The sequence below is a fragment of the Narcine bancroftii genome, chromosome 9 (genome assembly GCF_036971445.1).
Source record: "Narcine bancroftii isolate sNarBan1 chromosome 9, sNarBan1.hap1, whole genome shotgun sequence".
NCBI classification, from domain to species: domain Eukaryota; kingdom Metazoa; phylum Chordata; class Chondrichthyes; order Torpediniformes; family Narcinidae; genus Narcine; species Narcine bancroftii.
In genome coordinates, this window is record NC_091477.1 from 5,603,923 (window position 1) to 5,625,486 (window position 21,564).

Genomic DNA, 21,564 nt, shown 5'->3' on the forward strand with positions numbered 1-21,564 from the left:
TATGCTTACATGTTCTCAGGATCCTGCAGGATACAAATAGCGGACAAGAGCTTCACAGCATCAATCATCATGGTGGGAGCACCAGGATCGACAGCTTTCACCATCAGTAGAACTCCATTTGATGATTTCAACATCATTTTTATTCCATACTGCAATTGAAAGGTAAGAGAAAATTATTCCAGCTCCCATGTAAACTAGCAAGGATAAAATTATTTTTTTTTAAATCAAAATCAGAAAAATTATCACCAGCAAGTGATAAACAAGTTTCAAATGAATAGTCTGTACCAGAAATATTAAACATACATCATACCCAAACAATAATTGAACATGTACCAGATCACAGAAAGACAGGTCAATAAAATGATAATAACCTCAAGATAATACAGGAATACAGGGATTTATGTAATATCTCAAATCTGCCCAGTCATTCACTATTATGTTACAGTAATGTCATAATCTGTCTTAAATCTGTAATTCCTTGGTTCATATAAATCTGTCCATCTCAGATTTAAAATCAATTCACATCCCAGTGCCACATGTGGAACAAAACACCAACATCTTGAAATGTTTCCTCACTTCATTCTTGAAACGTGCCTTTATTTGTCTGTATCCCTTGGTCCCAGGTTGTTTTTTCCCCCAGACATACAGCATGGTTACAGGCCATTTCGGCCCATGACCCTATGCCGCCCCATCACACCCAATTAACCTAGGGTCAGAGGAAACCAAAGCACCCAGAAGAAACCCACGCAGACACTGAAACAACAGAGAAACTCTTGACAGACGGTGCCAGATTCAAACCCAGTTTCTGGTTAACTATGTTAACTGTGCTGTTTTCCAACAAACAAAATCCTGAAAACTTCAAACATGCTTAAGCCTTCTAAACTCCAGGGAACATAATCTTGGCCATGCTATGTCTTTTCAAAGATTAACCATTGCAATGCAAGTAGGATCCTAGCAAATCCTTTGTGCCAAGGATGAAACTATTGATCCTCGTGTGGAAAAATATTGCTCGTGGTTGCATTCCAAAGTTAACCTCTGGTGGAAAATATTCATTGGTCAAGAGAAACAACTATTCATGAGCATGAATACAGATAATTTTTAAATGGTCAGAGGCTGCATAAACATTAATATCTTAAAAATAATTGCAATCAGATTCAAGCATTGCAACACAATTCCATTCTGTGTTACTTATACATTGGTATGAAAAATCTCACCTTGTTGTTCATGAAAGCTTTTAGACATCTAATAATTTCATGTTGAATTTTGTAGTTCACACTGTAAAAAAAATGCAACAATAATTTGACACTGCGTACAAAAAAGGGAAAAGAAGCATTTCCATGGAGAGTGAGACTGCTGAATGACTGATGACTGCTGGAACAACTCTCCAAGACTCAGCTATTTATTAATAATATTTTAAATATATGTATACATGTACTGAACTTGTCTGAATGTGTGTTTGCACTGTGGACCAAAGAACGCTCTTTCATCAGGTTGCATTGGTACAATCAGATGACAAATGAACCTGAACTAAAAACTGCAGATGCTGGAATGTTTAGTAAACGTGACGAAGCTGGAGAGACTCCGTGGATCAGGCAGAGCCAGGACCCTTCAGAAAAGGGTTCTGGACCTGAAACATTGATTGACCATTTCTATCCATGCATGTTTCATGGCCTGCTGAGTTTCTCCTTTGTTCGCTGTGTGCAACAAGCTGTTTTTTTTTTATTGTGACTAAATTTAGCATTAACAAAATCAGAAAAAGGCCACAGCCAGCAAACTTAGAGGTACATTTTACATTTCAAAATTCTGTGATCAGAATTCAGTACAGAGGGTGATCAAAATTGCTGAAAAGATCATTGGGGTCTCCCTTCCCTCTATCGATGATACCTACAGGGAACTGTGCTTAAAGAGGGCTTAGAGAAACATTGAGGACTCTTATCTTTCAACCCGCAGTATCTTTGAGACACTACCTTCAAGGAAGGGATACAGGAGCATAAAAACCAGGACTGCCAGACTGGGAAACATTTCTTCCCGCAGGCAGTGAGACTGATGAACAATTCTAGAAACCCATCAATTATCTTTATACAAATTTATTTTGGATCGCTATGTATATATGCTGTTTGTGTGTGTGCACTATGTGCCTGTGTTTATGTTCTATGGTCAGGAGATATGTTGTTTTGTCGCGTTGCATACGTACAGATGACAATAAATTTGAACTTGATTCACTGCTCAAGAAAAATTTCTAGGTACCTTGGTTGTAAATAACCCTTATCTTGAACTATGACCCCTAATTTGAGATTCTCCAACAAGTGAAAACATCTCAATGTCTACCCTGTCATGTTCTTTTGTGTCTCGTATTTTCTAATACTCACCCCGCATTCTTCTAAGCTCTACAAGATGCAGAACTCTTTAGATAGAAAGTAGCTTGTTGAATCTTTTTTTTGGACTGCATCCATTGCTACTGTATTTCTTAGGTTTGGGAACCAAATTGACCCCTGTGTAAAGACTATTATTTAGCGACTATAACTTCACCTTCAATAAGCCTGAGGAAATTTCGCAAGTCACTGGCTTTTCTTAACAACTTCTACAGATGCAACATTGAAAGCATTCTATTGGGGTGCATTACTGCATGGTATGGGAACTGCATCACCCAAATCCACAAGATGACAGCTCAGGACAACAAGTATGGTGTCCTCCCCTCCATCAACTTCATCTGCACTTTCTACTGCCTCAGAAAGAGCCAACGTCACCCAGGCCACACTCTGTCCACCCCTGCCATTGGGAAGAAGATTAATGAGTAAGCGGTCACATGCCATGAGATTCTTGGATGTTTTCTTTCCTGCCATTTTCAAACCCCTGAATGAACCTCAATCATAAAATGATCTTGCCTTTGCTCTGTACCGTCTGATCTCTCCCTCTCTTACTCTGCACTTAAGCATCATGTCTTATTTATTGTACCGTATGAGACGTGTAGTTACATTGCAAAACAAAGCTTATTGCATCTTGCTACATGAGACTATAATCTTCAACCTTTATACAACATCCATTTATATTCTTTTTTTTTTAACTGCATCATGACAAATTGTGGTAACTTAATTCATACCATCCTTGCTGTGTCTTGCAGCAAGTAAAATTTTGATGCAGCTGTATATGACAATAAACTCTCAGAGGTTCTTACGTATAACAAGTTTTTTTTTTAAACACTGACAAACTGATTCAGCTCAGAAATTTAAAGGTTTAGTAAAATTAGTTACATGTCGAAATACAATTTTAGAAGGTGGAAGTAATAAAGACACCATGAAGCTTCGTGTGTAAAATGAATTCCAATGAAAAATATTGTTTACCTTGAGAGGTCCAATTGTTCATCTTCCAGTCCTTTTAATATTTCTAACAGTTTTGCCAATCCCTCTTCACCAAAACTCTGCACCCAACTGTTTAATGAAGAAAAACAAGCTTACCTTACAGATCATAATGACTGATTCTAAAAAAAAACACAAATGGATAACCGTACACCAATGCCATTGCACAAAATCCATTCAATAGATTTCTCTGCTTTTTGGTCTCACTAAAAAAAGAGCTGCAGTAATGATAGCTGGTGTGAACCCAGGTGAGCAGGGAACAAAGACACAGCACCTCTCTGCATGGACGTACTGCCTGGTCGTGATGCTGATAACACCAAAGCACCTTTAAATCGCCTATTAAAGAACCCAACTGTGCTTTTTAAAGATATATATATATCCTGCAACCGTGGAGATCTATGCCCAAGATGGTTGCACCTCTACTGGGCAGTGTACCTTGAGGGGTTGCAGACTCCAGGAAAGCAGTGGACCAGCACATGGCACCAGGAACAGAAAGAATGCTCCCCCTCTCCTCTCCCCCCGCCCCAGTTGAGAAACAAAGGAGATGATCTATACTGGACAGTGACCACAGCAGCAGGCTAGCAACGGGGTCAGCAGCTGAAGAACCCACTCAGGCTGCAAGCTGTTGGCAACATGGTCGAAGATCCCACACAGGCTACCGGCTGCTGGTGTCTTGAAGTCAAAGAACCCAAACAGGCCATGCGCTGCTGGAGATATCACGGGGATCTGGTGTCGGATCCAGCATTTAAGAGCATGCTGAGGACAAGAAGGTCTCCCTAAGGGGCTCAGGTGTGAAAGCTTCTTGATCATATCAGAGGTTTGGATCTGGACTTCTGTTTGCTGATATTTTGAACTGGAATCTTTGTGGCTGCAGGAGTACTGGAAGTGGACTCACAATATTCCCAAATGGACTCTCTTCCTATTGATGGGGGCGCTGGGAAATACTCCTGGCAGACAAAAATTGAAGTATATCATGTATATTAGATTTTTAATGTATTATTATGTGATAATAAAAGGAACATTTTGAACCTCATCTTGAATGATAAAAGGAGGAATCATTTATTTGAGTTTTCTACCACGAATTAGAAAAAGATTGAGGTGTGGCATTTTTATTTAGGAATATGATTTAGCATTTATGAGCTCTCTAAACTGTGAATAGTCATATCTCAGTCTGCACAACATTTAAAGCTTTTCAAAAGTGGTGAGTGGCAACAACCTAATACTTGAGAGTTGATTTTGGTAAAACACAAGGATATTCAGGACATCAGAGTAGATAACAGGGACAACAGTGAGATTCACTTAGTAAATACAACACTGATTATCTGAATTTTTTTGGACCAGGAATCTCTAAATAGAGAATCCTCAAAGCCAGCTTCCTGTGGCTCAGGAATTGACATCTGTTTGGCTCCTAAAAAAATTTTTCAGATAATTGAGAATTTCATAAAAATAAGAAATCATCATTTATTGAAAAAATCTCAAAGCCAAAATGATGTAATTTTCCCTCCAAAAAAATTTCGGATGAGGATATCCGAAACAATCAGAAATCCTCAGTTATCCAAAGTTTTTCAGAGTTGAACTGATGTCACAGGTTGAAAAAAAATTTTGGAAGAAACGGAGAGTAGAAATTTGAGATTTTGGTGCTGGATTTATCTTAGTTTGTACAGGTTGTTTTTTTTTGGTGAGAATTAAAAATTATTTCATGCTTAAAAAGCCTTCCCTTGTTGTTTGACATATGTTATAAGTGATTTGTTGTTACTACTGGGTTGTTTTTAAAAATTGACCAGTTATCCAAAAATATAATTGATCCAAAATAGGCCCAGACCCATTCCTTATAATCGGAGTTGTACGATAACTGATCCATGCATTTCCATCTGCACCTCCTTAATCTCTAGATAGAGACTCCTCAAGCCATCTTCCTGTGGCTCAGCATCAAAAGCAGGGTCTTTGCCAATATATGTCACAGCCAAACGATTAAAACAGATGATCAGCTTGTTCACCTAATTTGCAATTATGGGGCCTTTCTACTTGGAAATGGCTGGTACTCTCAGTACCAGCCATCGATTACAATTCAAAACCTGCAACCAAGGAAATAATTGGGACAAATTGGGATGGTGGAAAGTACGATGCAAACACCAGCATTCAGATTCCAATCGTGGTAAGATGCAAGTGCGACGGTGGAGAATTTGGTCAGTGAGGGAATTTATTGCAGGTGTGCTGCATCTGTAACCATTAAGGTCTCCTGTCTGAAGCTTTTAAAAATTATTAAAATCTATCCATCCAAATGTGCAAATAAGTTGTTAAATATAACAGATGTAAAAGTGGATATGTATAATGTCTATCAATGATATTGTTCTTTGGCTTGGCTTCACGGATGAAGATTTATGGAGGGCAATGTCCACGTCTGCTGCAGGCTCATTGGTGACTGACAAGTCCGATGCGGGACAGGCAGGCACGGTTGCAGCGGTTGCAAGGGAAAATTGGTTGTAGGCTGTAAAGTAATTGGTAAAATCTAAATATCATACCGACTCCAAATTTCATGACTTGTTCATGACAATAAATCCTGATGCTGATAAATTGAATATTCAAGTCCCAATACAAGTTTAATGGTAATGTCTTTGAGATCAACTTCCACTCAAAGCCATACAATGGCTTACAAACTTAGAATTCAATGTGGCTTCAGGCAATTCGACCTTGTCCAATAGGCACAGGTTACTTATTTGACTGGCACTGTGAAGAGGGAGGATGCACAAGCCGATTGTGGCACTAGGTTGCAGAGGACCTGTAAGGGAACATGGTAGTGACCAGGGAGGTAATTATTTGCCGGTGACATACTGTTCTCCATAGCTATGACTGGGAAATGTGAAGGCTCTGTTTCATACCAGGTGCCAGGAATAAAACTAATGTTATTTCTCATTTTATAATTTTTTATTTATAAATTTAAAACCACAAAAGATTCACATATTTTACAGCAATACAAGTCCATTTCAAATACATGTGACATACATAAGAAAAAAAATGAAAGAGAGAGACCCCCCACCAACCCTCTACAAAACAAAAAAGAATGGGTCGAGATCTTCAACAGTGGCACTCCTTACTATCAAGTCTTCTTATCTCAGACATTCCCTTTCTCCTAAAGATTCATTTAAATATTCATACCCATAGTTTGTAAATATGAGCTCCATATTTTCCTAAATATATGATATTTATCTCTTAAATTATAAGTAATTTTCTCGTGGCATGGAACTCCAAACTTCCACATGCCATCTCTGTATCAGACTTCCAAGTTATACCAATACATTTTCTAGCTATTGCTAAAGCAATTTGAACAAACTTCACTTGATAGATATTTAATTTTAATTTAGGTTTAACCCCCACCCCCCCCACCCAATATCACCCAATAAAACTAATGTTATTTCATTGAGGCTAGAGATTGATGGAGGAGGATGCAGTCACCATGGTCCACAATATTGGTAGTACTGAGAACAAGGTTCTGCTGAGGGACAAGGAGCTAGGGACAAATTGAAACAGCCCTAATCTCAGGAACATGACATGAGACCCATGCAGGCAGACATGTTAAATGCATTACCTTTTAGGAGTTTACACTGGTATAGAGAGGAAACAAAGAGAGTCTCTGCCTACACCAGATGATGACCAATCCCCTATTAAAAGGGATAACTCAAGCTGAAGACAGGCCTTTAAATCAAAGTGGAACTGGGGTCAAGAGGTGCAAGTCTCAAATTAAGGGAGGGTATAGATTTAAATGATAAAGCAATACAGCAAAGTCACAAAAAAGGCAGAAAGTGTTAAGGTGCTTAAGGGCAATAGTTAATTGCAAGCTAAGTTAATTCAATAAAAATTTGCTATAAAGCAAGAATTAAAGTTTACTGCCTGAAGGATTCAATGAAATAAGAATTTGAAATGCACTAAGAGTGTGCATTAGAGACACAGGATTCTAAAGATGATTGAAGCTTAAACAATCTGCTGGAGGAAATCAAGTCAAACAACATCAGTTTCAAGCTAAAATTCTTCATCAGGACAGAGAAAGGTTGGTACAGAAGCAGTCAGGGTAGGAGGGGTGAGATAGGGGCTCCAGACAGGATGAGCGAACCAGGCAGAGGTGAAATATGTCAAGGAGCACGGGAGAGTCAGATGCAAGACAAAGGGAGGGATAAGACAGACACATAGGTCATCAGAGTGGAGTGAATGATTAGAATATAAAGGTTACCTGTGTTGGAACCTGATAAGTAGAAAAGGTGAAAATAAATTGAAAAGTCCAGCAGAGACACCTGGCTGCAAGGTGGTGAATAATAAATATTTTAATCATTTTTTTCAAAAAATTGTGATAAAGGATGACACAAGGGCCACAGTGAGGCATGATCTTGAACCAGAAAAATAGCAAGTAGAATCAATAAAATTAGACAAGATATAAAAGGGAGAAAAATATTGACCTAGAGTTGCAGACTTCACAACACCACAACACAACTTGATTGATAATCACAAATAAGGAAACGATACACTGGTCAATATGACACAGAAAATAAAAATCCAGATAGAGCAGGCAATTGAGCAAAGTGGTAGCATTGGTCTTCATGACAATGGAGGAAGGAAGACAGAAATAATCACGTTTTACTGAAATTGCTTGGAACCTGATAAAATCTCACTCACAGGTTGCATCTTGTACCTGGTATTTGAAGGAGTTGGTGTGAAATACAGAAGGAACTCAGTGGGTCCATCAGCATTCAGAGGAGGGAAAGATACAATACCAAAATTTCAGGTGCGAGTCCTTCTTCAAGGTATAAGTAAAAAGCAAGCGGGCACCCGAATTAAAAGGCTAATGAGAAGGAAAGAGCAGAGGGAGAAGCACAGGCCTACAGTCAAAAGGTGATTATCTGGACATAGATAAGAGTGAATTGAGCGGGGTAGGAAGAGGTAGTGGAGGAAAGAAGCGGGCAGAGGCACAGAGAGCACGAGCGCGCATGACAGACACAGAGCAACAACGAGCCCAACAGCGAGCAATAAGGATAGATTTGGGGGTTGCTAAATGGAAACTGGAGAAGTCAACATTAATGTGATCCAGTTGGAAGGTGCCCATATGGAATATGAAGTGTTATTCCTCCAATTTGCAGGTGGCTTCAGTCTTCATGGACAGACATGTTGACATAGGAATGGGGAAAGAATAATTAGGAGGATAACTAGGACACCTGGAGTTGACTATGAAATAAGATAGATTTTCTTATATTCACTGGAATTTTGAAAAGGGAGCTGCAATCTTACCAACAGTATACCAAGAGTTTAAATGAAACTGACAGAATGGATGCACAGAACCAATTTTCCCAGCTGAAATTTGGAACAGGCATATAATTTCATAGCTCAACTATTTCATATTTCCTTCAAGAAACATTATTTGGACATTTTTGTTTGCTGTTAAGGTGGATCTAACACAAAACAATATTCCTGAGTGATTTATTTTCCATGCTATTTCCATTACCTGACTGGGTTATTGCTGAGAGAAACTCGTAAAGACTCCAAACAATTGAGAAGATGTTGTTCTCGTATTCCTGATTTCAAGTCCTGGATGTACATCACAGCTGATCTTGAACTTTCCTTCTTATTTTGCCCCTGTAGGGTTGGGGGGGGGGGGGGGGGGCGGGGGGGAAAGAACAGAAAAAATTCAGATGAGAACTTGATCATTCCAACTTAGTCCTTGCCAATCAGCATCACTTGATTAAGGACTATCCACCGTGTCTGCAATCAAACCTGTCTCCCATCATCTGAGCTTGATAACTTGTAAAAAGCTCCTGGTTATTCATGAATCTCTTGTTAAACAATGCCTCTTTTCTAATGTTCTCACTTTTGTTTTGAATTGCATTTAGGACTTCACCTCTCATGGAATGGAATGTTCCATGGAAAGTTCTTCAGGTGAATGACTCTCCTAGTTATGCATGCTCCTCCAGTGCTCGCCTCGAATTTATCCCGAAATTTATCTCCTCCAAGCCCCCCCCCCCACCCTCACCTCCATGTACACATCCAACCTTCTCTGAAATGAGAGAAGGGACCGTGCTGCAACTACCTCCATAAGTTTTTCTCAATTATACTTCTTTTAAGAAACTTGGCATATTTGCACCAAAAAGTACATTGTAAATGGAAGTCACTGTTATTGATAAAACAACCGAAGGCAAGTTGAATTTGAACACACAACAGTTGATGTCCCTTATATTAGTTATAAATTTGGAACTAGACAAGAAATTGGGAGTTGGCCTTGGAATCCCTGAAAACTGCTCCACTGTAAGGTCAAACTAACCTGATCTTGGCCTCAGTTCATCTTCCTGCCAGGTCTCTATCAACCTCAACTTCCCTGAAGTTTAAAAACTATCAGAGCCTGAAGTATATGCAATGATTAAGCATCCACTCCAGCTAATAACCCCAGTGCCGACTGACTCAAAATCAATTAAACTCACTCACTTTGTTATTTAAGCAAATACGGTAAAAGCTCCATTATCCAGCACTCAATCCAATGTGAAAAAATAGAGGCAATAAATGCACTTTAAAACAAACAAGCACGCAAACAAGAGCGTAAATATTTAGTTCTTGATAATATCTTAGTTATAGATTATAAACATCCACTCAAAAGATTGTCCACTATCTGATCCTGGATGAAATTTTACTTCATTCATCTCAACACTGAGAAGACCGAATTTATGGTCAACAAACCTTGTCCTCAACTACTTCCATTTGCATCACATGGAGACAAAAATTCCAACACTTTCATGGTTAGTTTCCATGCACTGAGTGGCCTACAATACATCACTATGTAAAAATTTGCTTTACTCAAAACTTATCTGCTGTTATCCTATTCAGCAGTAATCCCTACTCAGTCTTTACTGCTATGTTCCTCCTCCTTAGCTAGGTTCAAATTCCCCCAATACCTTTAATTGAAATGTGAGAAATAGCTTAGCAATAACTACATCCTTAATCTCCTCCAACTCTTCGATCTTTCTGAAGAACTCTACATTCTCTGGCTTTCTTTCTTGGATTAAATGTCATATCTAAACATGTACCATATATATATCTGAGTAAAATAATCAAGCTTTTTGGACCAGTCTTTTAGATCAAATTGGGGGGGGCGGGGAAGCTTTTCCACAGGTCATACTTTTTTTAATATTTTATTTTAATTTTCAGACTTGTAAAATTCAAATCAATTTTTTTTAAACTTTCATGTAGCTGTCTGTATTTATCCTCCCCACCCTCATACAACTGAAAGTACAGTCAATTAAATTACATTGATACTATTAAATTAAATGTAAAAAGCGAAACTGAATAAAACACGTAATCTGCATCATGTCACGGGTCATCGTGTGGACCACGGTAAATACCTGTGTCGTTCAAGGCGTCAGGAGCTTGGATGGCCGAGACCTTGGGAGCTCCAGTAGGTGAGCCGACGGCCAGGGCGTCAGGAGCTCCGGTGGGCAAGGATCTGTGGTTGGGGGCGACAGGAGCTCCGGCAGGCGGGACCAAAAATAGGGGTCATATGGTCTCATACAATCTAGTTCATGACTTCCTGTTAACCCCCTTTGAAAGTTACCATTGAATCTGAAACTATTGTTTCAAATTCCCATGTTACAATTGGATTACTTCCAAATTTAACCTCTCTACAATTAAAAATATGTTTAGGTCATGTGGGGGGGTGGTGGGGGGGTTGGGGTGAGGGAGGTGCAGCAGGCAGTCAAAATTTGAATGCACTGCAGTGAAAATAATAGACAGTGAAGAGCATCTCAACAGAATTAAAATTTGGAGTTCAAAGATTCCACAAAATTTCAAATGCTGAGGCAGCACTTACAGTTTTCGAGGTGTGAAGGTACTGTGAAACCATTTCTCTCTTTATCGATATATCTTTGTTCCTCAATGGCTGCTGCCTTTCTTCATTCAAATTCATGTCAAGCTTTGGACAGATGAGAAGAGAAATCACAAAAGTATGTCCTGAATGAACATTAACAGATGAAGATTTTGTTTGCTCATAAATAGACCTGACAACCTTTATTCACCAAGCATTCCCTAATTTACTAAAGGTTCAGGAAGGCCAATGTACCTTGGCCACTTTGTGTATGACTTCGGTCAGAAGATGCTTTTGGTCTTTATAACAGCAGTCAAAAATCAGGTCACTCAACCCAATTCGTCCATGTTGGCAATTATGCTTCATTGTGTATTTTGTTTCATTGAGTGAATTTCATTCACAAAGTTTCCTCCAACTGAGCAGATGGAGACTTCAGGTCTACAGTGACTTTACAGAAACCATGAAGAGTGCCTGTGAAAACTTCACAAATAGGTGTTAATTGGACTGATGCTGTGGAATTGAAATGGACTATTGTCCTTAAAGGAACAGCATGTTTGAAGAGATGTCCATGCTCAAAAATGGATTAATGTTTTATTGCTAAACTGGTGCCAGTGATCCAAATTTCTGGCTGAAGTCTGTTGTTCTAGGAGGGGTCATGTGGTTTACCAAATGGAGAAAAAAAATTGCTAATCTTTGGTGGGGGGGGGGAGGAAGAGAGAGAGACACATACACAGTTTACTACAGCAGTTGGTGTTGAAGACTGCAAGTTTTGCGGACCTGCTGCAAGAACCCATTTCAAAACAGGTTTTGAATTCAGAGTTCAACCTATTCTTAACTCTTGTAGTCAATTACAAGAGGTTTTGGCTGGTTATTGTGTTTCTCATGAAATAGGGGAAAAAGAAGAACTCTTTGTCGTAACTGGTAACCTGGAAGATGAGGTTATCTTTTCAAAAAACCCACAAGGGAGACAGGTTTCTTCAGCAAAATACTGAAGTGGCTGATTGAAGGAGATAAGTTTGTGTGTGTCCAATGAATAGTGAATATCTCTCTCTGAAACCAACAAAGACATTCCTGAGTGGTAACAATTTAAGTTAAAGCACCAGAGGCTGAAGATCATAAATGTTAAATTCTGTGCATAGTATGGAAGATTGCCTGATACCAGGGATTTTGGAGGAGTGAAAAGTGAATGATTTGACAGTGAAATAAAGAACTTTCCTCAACACATACTGATTACATACAAGTTGGCATAGAATTAGAAGGGGTTTAAGTTAGGTTAAGTTCATGTTAAATATTACTCTTATTATTGAGTATGAAGAAAATGCAAACATTTTTGTTTAAGTCACCATTGCCTTGGTGAATTTCTGTTGCGGCTGTTTTTTTGGAGTCCTCCAGGCTCGTAACATATCTCCAACATTTTATACTGTAACAGTAAATGTTAAATTATTTTTAATCCATCCAATAGTGAGGTTAAAATGGCTAAGAATGAAGCACCTACCAGCATCTGCTCAAACAGGTCCAGCACCTGTTTATCACTGAGTGTTCCCAGTGCAGAGGAATGAGCTTCATAAATTGGCATTGATTGATGCTTTGTGTGAACATAGGGCTTCTCTTTCTCCTTCTTTCGCATGCTGGTGAATCGTTCCAGCTGCAATTCAAGGTTAGAGAGATTTAAACAGATAATAATCTCCTCATGGCAGTTACACAGGTACAGTAAAATAAGTTATCTGGAATTCAAGCAACCAGCAAAAAACAAAAGGAAATAAATAAAGATTTTACATTTTTTTTAATAAGAATAAATAAAAATTTAAATAAAAGTCTAAAATTGTAAAAGCAAATGTTCTTTGAAGCAACACACAACCCCTTTGTGAAGATATGAGCCAACATTCAGCCAGCAGAGTACCTTAATTGTACTCCTCTCTGCCCATAGCAGCTGTTTAAATAAAGTTGTGTTTGAATGAAATGGCGTTGCCCAGAATGAAAAGCTGATGGGGTGACTTCCCAAAATGTCTCCTTATCCCTGCCTAGTATATTATTAAGAATAATATACTTAAAATCCTTTATTAGTATATTATTTAAGTATATTTGAAAGGCTTTATCTGTAAACTTGGGAGGGGGGTTAATTATGAAAGTGGTGCAGTTAGTGTAATGCTGTTAGGGCGCCAGCAACTGGGGCTCAAATTTAAATTTTGTAAGTTATGGGAATTACCTAATTAATGTGAACTTTACATAATTAAGGATTACAATACTGATCTTTTTTAAATTACTTTACATTTTGCCCTGCCTTTTGTCACAGACTTGTGGGCCGAAATGGCCTGTTATTGTGTTGTAGGTCTAAATTTTTTTTAAATTAAACTGTTTATTCTTCATGCTGCTGTATTAGTTAGGTATTGTAAGAGTGTATCTCAGGCAATCAGAAAATTCACAAATCCAGCACCTAAAAATCTCCATCGGTGCTGTATACCATGGGTTTTACTGTTTATCTATCTGGTGGTCTATTAGCAACATTATTTCCTGCTTTTTCTTTAGGTCAATTAGTTCACCAGTTGTAAAAGCTATAAACAAACCAGCAATTATGCTATAGAAACTCTTTTTCCCAAACTGCAATTTGGGAGAAAACAAAGCCATGAAGATATTTACCCTTGGATCCATCAAGATAAAAAAAATCTGACAAAGTTAAACAAGTCTATATATCCTTGAAGCTGGCAAAGCAGGTTTACAACATGGTTAAGAAGACTTATGGGATACTGGCCCTAATCAGCAGGGAAGTAAGGAGGTAATGTTCCAACTTTATACCACATTTGCCAGACCCCAAGTGAAGTACTATGTGTAGCTCTGGGCATGAAGATAGAGGAAGGACATGATAGGGTACAGAGGAAATTCACCAGGATATTGCCCTCAATGTAGTAGTTTGATTAAGAAGATAGGCTGGAGAAATTAGGCGTGTTCTCCCTGGTTAAGAGGGACCATGACTGGGTTAAATAAAATGATGAGGGGTATAGATAGGGTAGACCGCAGGAAACATTTCCTCATGTCATAGTAGATAAAACCTGAGGCCATGGGTTTAGAGCAGCCATTCTTAACCTGTTTTTGGCTATGGCCTCCCTTGAACGCTGCTCAAAATTTATGGGCTTCCTTCGCTGTGAATCAGTCAAGGTTTCTTCTGTAGTTCTATTGACTACATTAAAAAAAAATAAATTTTTTGTTATACAAGGTGAAAAGAAAACAATGCTTTTACTTAAATGTGCCGTGGCCCCCAGGGTGGCCGCACAGCCCCGTTGAGAATGGCTGGTATTTGAATAAGGAGTTAGAGATTCAGAGGGGATAGAGTGGAATGTTCTTCACCTGAGAGGTAAGCACCTGGAATACACTGCCTGAGAGTGGGTGAAACGAAGCCATTGACAGCATTTAAGAAGTGTGCGGATGAACACTTGAATAGAAGGCATATCAAGTGTTCTATTGTATGTTATTTACATTAAATAAAAACACATTCAGGGCACTTACCTCATCAGGAATCAGCTTCTTAAATGTCTACAGATGAAAGACAAATGGAAAGAAAGAGGTAAGTTTTTTGTCCACCACCAAAGGAGGAAAAAAATCATGAATTCACCCAAGAAACAGCAAAGAAATAGCCTTGCAAAAGCAGCATTACCATCGAGACAGTTTTAACAAAAATCACACTTAACAGCTACTGCATGTAGTTCCTGAGAAATGTCAGCAAATCGATTTTTCCTTCAATCAGAAGAGAACAATTTTCCCCAAAACCAAGATAAACCATTGCCATAAACCAGTGCTGACTCTCCACTTTCTAATGTACTGTTTGTTTTTCTCTCAGTACTGCATCACTCTGTTGTCCATTTTCTATCACTTTCCATACATTATTATTTTTGCACACACATGTATCTTCTACATTCATCGACACAACATCCCATATGTAACTATAAAAACATAGGCTACAAGAAAGAAAGAAAGAAAGCCACAAAACATTTTAATATGATTTGTTAGGCTTATAAAGCATTCATTTCAAATGTCATCTGATATCACAATTGTGTTTGTAATTGTGGTAAAAGTGCTATCATTGATTATCCATGAAGACCTGGAAGGTTGCAGAGATGCAGCTGGAAACTTTCTTCTTTTGAAAAATTCTTTAAAATTCATGGGAGAATTTACATTGTCAGAATTCTTTAGGTCTTCCTTAATCCAGGGCATTCCTGAATCAGCACTTGCCAATAATGTACAATGGTCAGAGACAGAAAGAGTTGAAGAGAATACTTTGCACAATCCATGCCTTAAATATTTACAGTAGATCCACCTCAAAAGTTCCCACATGATCAGCAATCAAAAAAAAGGCCATTCTTTCGAGAGTGTTTCTGTGCCTTGACAAGCACAAATTTCCTTCCAAATGAAGTATATTCCTATTATCTCAACTTTGTTCAATCACTATTCCATATCAAATTCCTTCAGGCTGTTCATACAAGACGCCTGGGATTATGCTCAAAACAAATAATTAGCTCTGTTAAGCTTATCTTTCCTTTTACAAAATCACATTGGCTATATTTACCTCCAATATTTCCAAATGCTTCACCACACCAATTTTAATATTATTCAGCAAATCCATCCATAACAAATGTGAAAGTAATGTCCAATGATTAGAGCAAAATCCGGAGGAGCTCAGCATGTTAGGGAGCAGTCACAGAAGGAAATGGACCATTGACACTGGCAGTCAAAACATTGCTTTAGGAATGAGAGAGAGGGAAGACAGGCTTCATTACAGAGAGGGTGAAGGGCCAGTGGGTGGCAGGAAGATTGAGCAAGGTGGGGGAGCAGGAGAGGTGGAACTGGAAGGCAGAGGAGTGATAGCTGGAAGCAAAGTGAAATAAAAAGGCAGATGGAGCTGGGAGGGGAAGGTGAAGATGGCGATAGCTGTTGGAAGAAGGAGATGGAACCATACAATAAATGGAGGGTTGGTGGGCAGAGTGGTGGATGCATGGAATCCGCTGCCAGCAATAGTGGTGGAGGCTTGTACAATAGGGTATTTTTAAAAACTATTACATAGGTACATGGAACTGAGAAAAATGGAGGCTTATGCAGCAGGGAAATTCAAGGCATTTGTCAGAATAGATTATTAGGCCGGCACAACATTGTGAGCTGGAGCAGAATGAGGTAGGGTTGGAGAAAGACGGAGGTTGGTGGCAGAAATTATGTAGTCAGTTGAATTGACACAGAATGATGCGCCGGATGTGGAATCTGGTAGAGTGAAAAGCAAGCACCAAAGGGAACTCTACCCTGCTCTCTCTGTGGGTTGTGAGGGAGTAGGGGGGTCAGAGCAGAGGAAATGGAGATGAGGGCTTTATCAACCACAATGAGGGGGATGGATGGGACGAACTGTTTTCTGAAGGAGGAGGACATTTTGGATTTCCTGGAGATGGAAGTCTTAAGAAGAGATGCAGAAGAGACTGACAAACAGAGAAAGGAATGACTTCTGTAAAAGACACAGGGTGGAAAGAGGTATAGTCCAGGTAGCTGTGGAAGGCAGTGTGTCAGTAATAAATATCCATAGAATGTTTGTTTGATGAGATGGAAACAGAGAGATCCAGAAAGTGAGTGGGTGGGTGGGAGAGAGCAGAGTGGCTTTATCATGACATTGATGAACGTTACGAGCTCCACATGATGCAGAAGGTTGATCGATGCAGTGTTGAAGCAGGGGAGACAGAGCTGGCGAGCTGATGAAAAAGCAGACCTAGCTCAGGACCACATCCATGATTTTGAAGCGAGAAAAATCAATAGAGTTGTTAAGGTTAAGAACAAATGCCCTAGTTTCTCCCTCGAGCTTTTTATATACAACATAGTACCTTTAAAAAAAAAAGCCCCACTATTTATTTATTAGAAATACTTCATGTTGACCATTATATTTTGTTTAACAGCAAAACCGGCCAAAAGACAAGCTGGTTTAGCAGAAAAGTGGGGAAAAAAAAACCATGATTTGTTCTATCTACTGCAGTTCAGGACTGTTTCCAGCAGAGGGGAGTGATGCACTTTGAAACACAATTGCTTGATAAAAGTTAAAGAAAAGTTTACAGACACTGGGGTTTAGTGCAATACATTAAAGTGGTAACCAACGTTTTGGGCCCAAGCCCTTTGTCAAGGTCCCGAAATGTTGGTTTCTCATTATTTCCAATCGATGCTGCATGACCTGCTGGGATTCTCTGGTACTTGTGTATTGCTTCATAAAAGTTTTTCATGATTCAGTTTGACTTAATTTCTACATTTAAAATGTACATATATGTAAAGAAGTGATCCCTTCTCCACTCTCCACAACCCTGTCTTCCATACCATCCCAAAGTACACTGTGTTGCAAAATGGGACTTCATTCACTTTTAATACAGAATGATACTCAACCATAACAAAAGATATAATTTTTCCCCTTGTGCGTCACCTACACTCGTGAATTTTACAGGACAAGTCAGCTGACTTTTCTACTTGTCAAATTTTCTTATGTTCACATTTCTCCATCCTGAATCAGTAGCAAAATTATAGCTGACTTCATTATTGATCTCGAAAGGGAATGAGCAGATGGGATGGAATTGAACATCTGTTTAATTCTGCCTGCAGGAACAGAGGTGGCCCCTGTGTGGGTACAGGACCCACATGAACTGCAGCCCAGGTGAGCCAGATGGTGAACCATCAAGATTCCCAAATACTTCAATGATGTATTATTGAAATTTTACTGTACTCATTTTTCTAAGAGATCCTCATTGTATAGTTAATACAACATAGTCATAATTATGCTCAGTAAAGGAAGCAATAATACAGCATTAACAAAACAAATATCTGAAGCAGTTTCTGAGCCTCACTACTGTCAAATGTCAAGGGCTTAAAATTGAGAACCAAGGAGAAAATAGAAACATCAAAATTGTCATCTTGAAACGAAGCAAACTTGGAAACAGGGAAAGAATACACTGGAATGGTAGTGGATCGAAAAGTAAACAGGACAGAGTTGACACTTCAAAATGTTGGGCTACAGGTAAAGAAACAGGGAATAGAACTAACCAGAATGTCTTACAAAGAACCACCATGGGATCTAGGACCTAAATTGCATCCTTCCATGGATAAAACAAACAGTTTTAAAATGTGCAAAGATGTTTTGTGTAAATATTAGCCTATCAACCTCATTACATTGACTCCAGTTCTCTATTGATCAGTAAGGGGCAGGTATAGTTTTTAAAAAAACAAACTGCTGGAGGAACTCTGTGTCGTGCTACATCCATGGAGGGAAATGGATAGTTGATATTTCAGCACGAAATCCTGTTTCTGGGCAGCTTTGTGTGTCTCCATAAGTATATAGTCCAAAAGCACGGACATTGACAGTTTATTATGTATGCTGCCTGACCCACTGAGCCCTTCAGCAGATTATTTTTTTCCTCTAGATTCCAGCATCTGAATTCAATTACTTGGTTTTGGAATAGTAACACAGTAATTGCATGGCAATGCCAAATATTTCATGTCAATCATCTTAATGTCCTCTGGATACTCATACCTACCAAGGTGGATTGTTTCTCCTTGCTCACTTTGTCAAAACATTTCTGGAATGTAAACTCTGTTCCTGTCCCCTCTCCTGATTAGTTATGTTTCCTGTTTATAAAGTCATGAAGGACATAGACAAGGTGGTCACAGTCTTTGCCGCAGGATACGGGAGTTTAAAACTAGAGGGTAAATGTCTTAAGTGAGAGGGGGAAATTTTAAAAGGAATCTGAGGAGCAACTTTTTTCACACAGAGGATAGGAGGGATATGTAACTGCCAAGTTGTAGAGGCAGAAACAAATCAGATTTAAAAGACATTTAACTATAACTAAGTTCATGAACAGTAAAGATTTAGAAGTAAACTTCGGCAAATTGGACTCACTCAGGAAAGCACCCTGATTAACATAGAAAAGTTGGGCCAAGGGGCCTGTTTCTGTGCCATATGGCTATTGTTACAGATTTATCTTTAATAAAAATGTCTAAGTAAATTATAGAGTTAAAATATTGTACTGTGGCAGTCCACATCAGTGATGGCAGGCGAACTGGCTCCGCGTGCTAGTCATGACAACAGAGCAGCTGTTTCAAGACAGCACCGCCGGGGTTGTCTTTTCCACCGGCCGTGCTGGCTCCACATGCGCATGGGGCTATGTCATGACATCATTTCTAGTGCGAGGGTAGGACTTACTCGTGACCTTATAAGGTGCAGTGCAGGAGGTTTCAATAAACAACTGGAGTGCAGACAAACCCATTAAGTACTGGTCTCGTTCTTTCAACTCCATTTAGCTGCTGCTACAGTATCTGTATTCTTAGTAAGTTAGCTGTAGGTTGGTACAGGGTCACACACAGGTCCCAGCACATTTAAAGAACTATTGTTTTCAAAGAAGAATGTCTACTCTCAGGAGTCGACGTGTCTGGTAAAGACAGAGCTCATGGATTTCAGGTTGGTCTTAATTATTCAAAAAAATGCTGAATAAGCCATCTGTTTTTAATCAAAGCCACTTAAGCCTCTTGAACAGAGATATTATGGATATGGATTGGTTTTTAAAAAGTAACAAAATTTTGGTAGAAATAAAACTGATGGTCATGTCATTTCCAAGAATTGAGGATGACCTCGTCCATGATGTAACTGTCACATGACTTGGAGAACTATATACCAGTCTCTTTGCAATTACTGAGCTCATCGATACACTCTTTCTTAATAATGTTCCAAAATATTGATTTTGGTAATCTTAAGGATTGGGCAATGTCTCCTATTGTTTTATTCTTGTTTTTCAGACTCAAAATGGCTTCTTTGAATTTCATCGGGACATCTCTGGTCTTCATGCTGAAAAATGGTAACTACAGACTCCAAAGGAGATCAAAAGCTTAGAAGCAATCCAAATTCTCTTATACCTGTGCCAATGAAGCAATTTAAACATACCCAAGTACTCACAAAGGCCTGTGAAGACAAATGTCCCAAACATTAAATGATGACTATCTATAAAAAGTGCTGTAATTTATGCTTGGTTAAACCAAAATGTATATAAATAACCTTGAATAAAATCTAGAATGTGCAATTTGATTACATGTGAACTGTTTGATTTCGAATTTAGAAGTGTGGATCAACAAGCCAATAAAGGAAAAATGTGTCTTTGTCCCAAACATTACGAAAGGCACTGTATGCCAGATCAGTATCTTTTGTCTGCTCATCAGGACACCATCATCTGCGCTTATTACATTTAAGCGAGATGTGCTGGGACTTTCTGAAGTCATGAAAGTGCGATACATGTTAAATCTGACCACATCACCACCTGAAAGTGAACCACACAAGTTATGCCCAAGACTAAACAGAAGCCATTATTTACAACACTTGTCAGCAATAAGCAAAATACATTTTTTTTTACTGATACTGAGGTTGCAGTACGAGTAAAGTAGCAATGCTAATAGTGCAAGACGACCAATCTGATCAAGATAACAGAAAAATTCTAAATTGTGACACATGGTTCAAATTATATACATCAATGGGGGCCAGATCCAGCTTCAGCCATGATCTTAACAAAAGTAAAAGTTCTTTCAATGGTCCTACTGCCTATTCCAAATCTTGTTCTTTATAAATAATCCTTTTGAGATGCCAGCTTTTCCCTGTGCTTAGGATGTTTAGAGGTGACCTTAATTTAAAATCATAGGTATAGTTAAGGTGAATAGCAAGTTTCCTGAAGAAGTGGAGAGGGCAAAGATACAAAGTGAGGGATGGGATTCAGAAGGAATGCAAGGGGATACCTCTTCAATTACAGGGTGGAGGACATGTGGAAGAGCTGCCACACAAAGCAGTAGAGGCAAATACATGAGCTTCCTTTACTTAAATACGTGGTGATTGGAGTACTCAATGGGTTTGTCTGCACTCCAGTTGTTTATTGAAACCTCCTGCACTGCGCCTTATAAGGTCAAGTCCCACTTGCTTGGATTAGGCCCATAAAGTGGGACTAAAGCAGAAGGCCACTTTGTTTAGCATGGGCAAGTTGAGCCTGTGGGCTTGTTTCCGTGTTATAATACTTTATGACACTTAACAATGAAGAATCGCATCCGTTACATCACTCTTGTACTTTGCCTCCATTCTCCAATTATGTTTGCAGCAAGCCCATTACTTTGAGTCATCTTTATTTGTCACAAACTACCTGGTACAGTGAGAAGGGTTCTACTGTGAACAGACTAGCTGGTTATCTCTAACATTTACAGTACAGAGTCAAGAGCACACAATGTAGAGTGCAGTATTACAATGAAAAGAAAGATCAATTACACCAAGCAAGGGCAGGATGCTACTAGCACTGTTATGGGGTTCATTCAGGAACCTGATGGATGCAATGAAGAAAATGTCTTTTA

The 21,564-nt window shown here is 38.9% G+C and overlaps 1 protein-coding gene and 1 long non-coding RNA gene across 2 annotated transcripts in view; one reads left to right on the forward strand and one right to left on the reverse strand.

The window, feature by feature from the left end:
• The window catches only part of LOC138743157 (protein diaphanous homolog 1-like), a 265,923-nt gene that overhangs the window by 212,918 nt on the left and 31,441 nt on the right, over window positions 1-21,564 (reverse strand). Inside the window, exons 2-8 of the mRNA XM_069898066.1 lie at window positions 14,689-14,715; window positions 12,683-12,832; window positions 11,194-11,295; window positions 8,845-8,975; window positions 3,342-3,428; window positions 1,215-1,275; window positions 10-149 (exon numbers count right to left, since the gene is read on the reverse strand). Of these exons, the coding sequence (XP_069754167.1) occupies window positions 10-149; window positions 1,215-1,275; window positions 3,342-3,428; window positions 8,845-8,975; window positions 11,194-11,295; window positions 12,683-12,832; window positions 14,689-14,715 (698 nt within the window). The remainder of the gene's footprint in view (window positions 1-9; window positions 150-1,214; window positions 1,276-3,341; window positions 3,429-8,844; window positions 8,976-11,193; window positions 11,296-12,682; window positions 12,833-14,688; window positions 14,716-21,564) is intronic.
• LOC138743158 (uncharacterized) lies at window positions 23-20,253 on the forward strand. The gene is made up of 3 exons (XR_011344672.1): window positions 23-162; window positions 17,797-17,848; window positions 19,981-20,253. It is a non-coding gene; the product is annotated as an uncharacterized lncRNA (long non-coding RNA).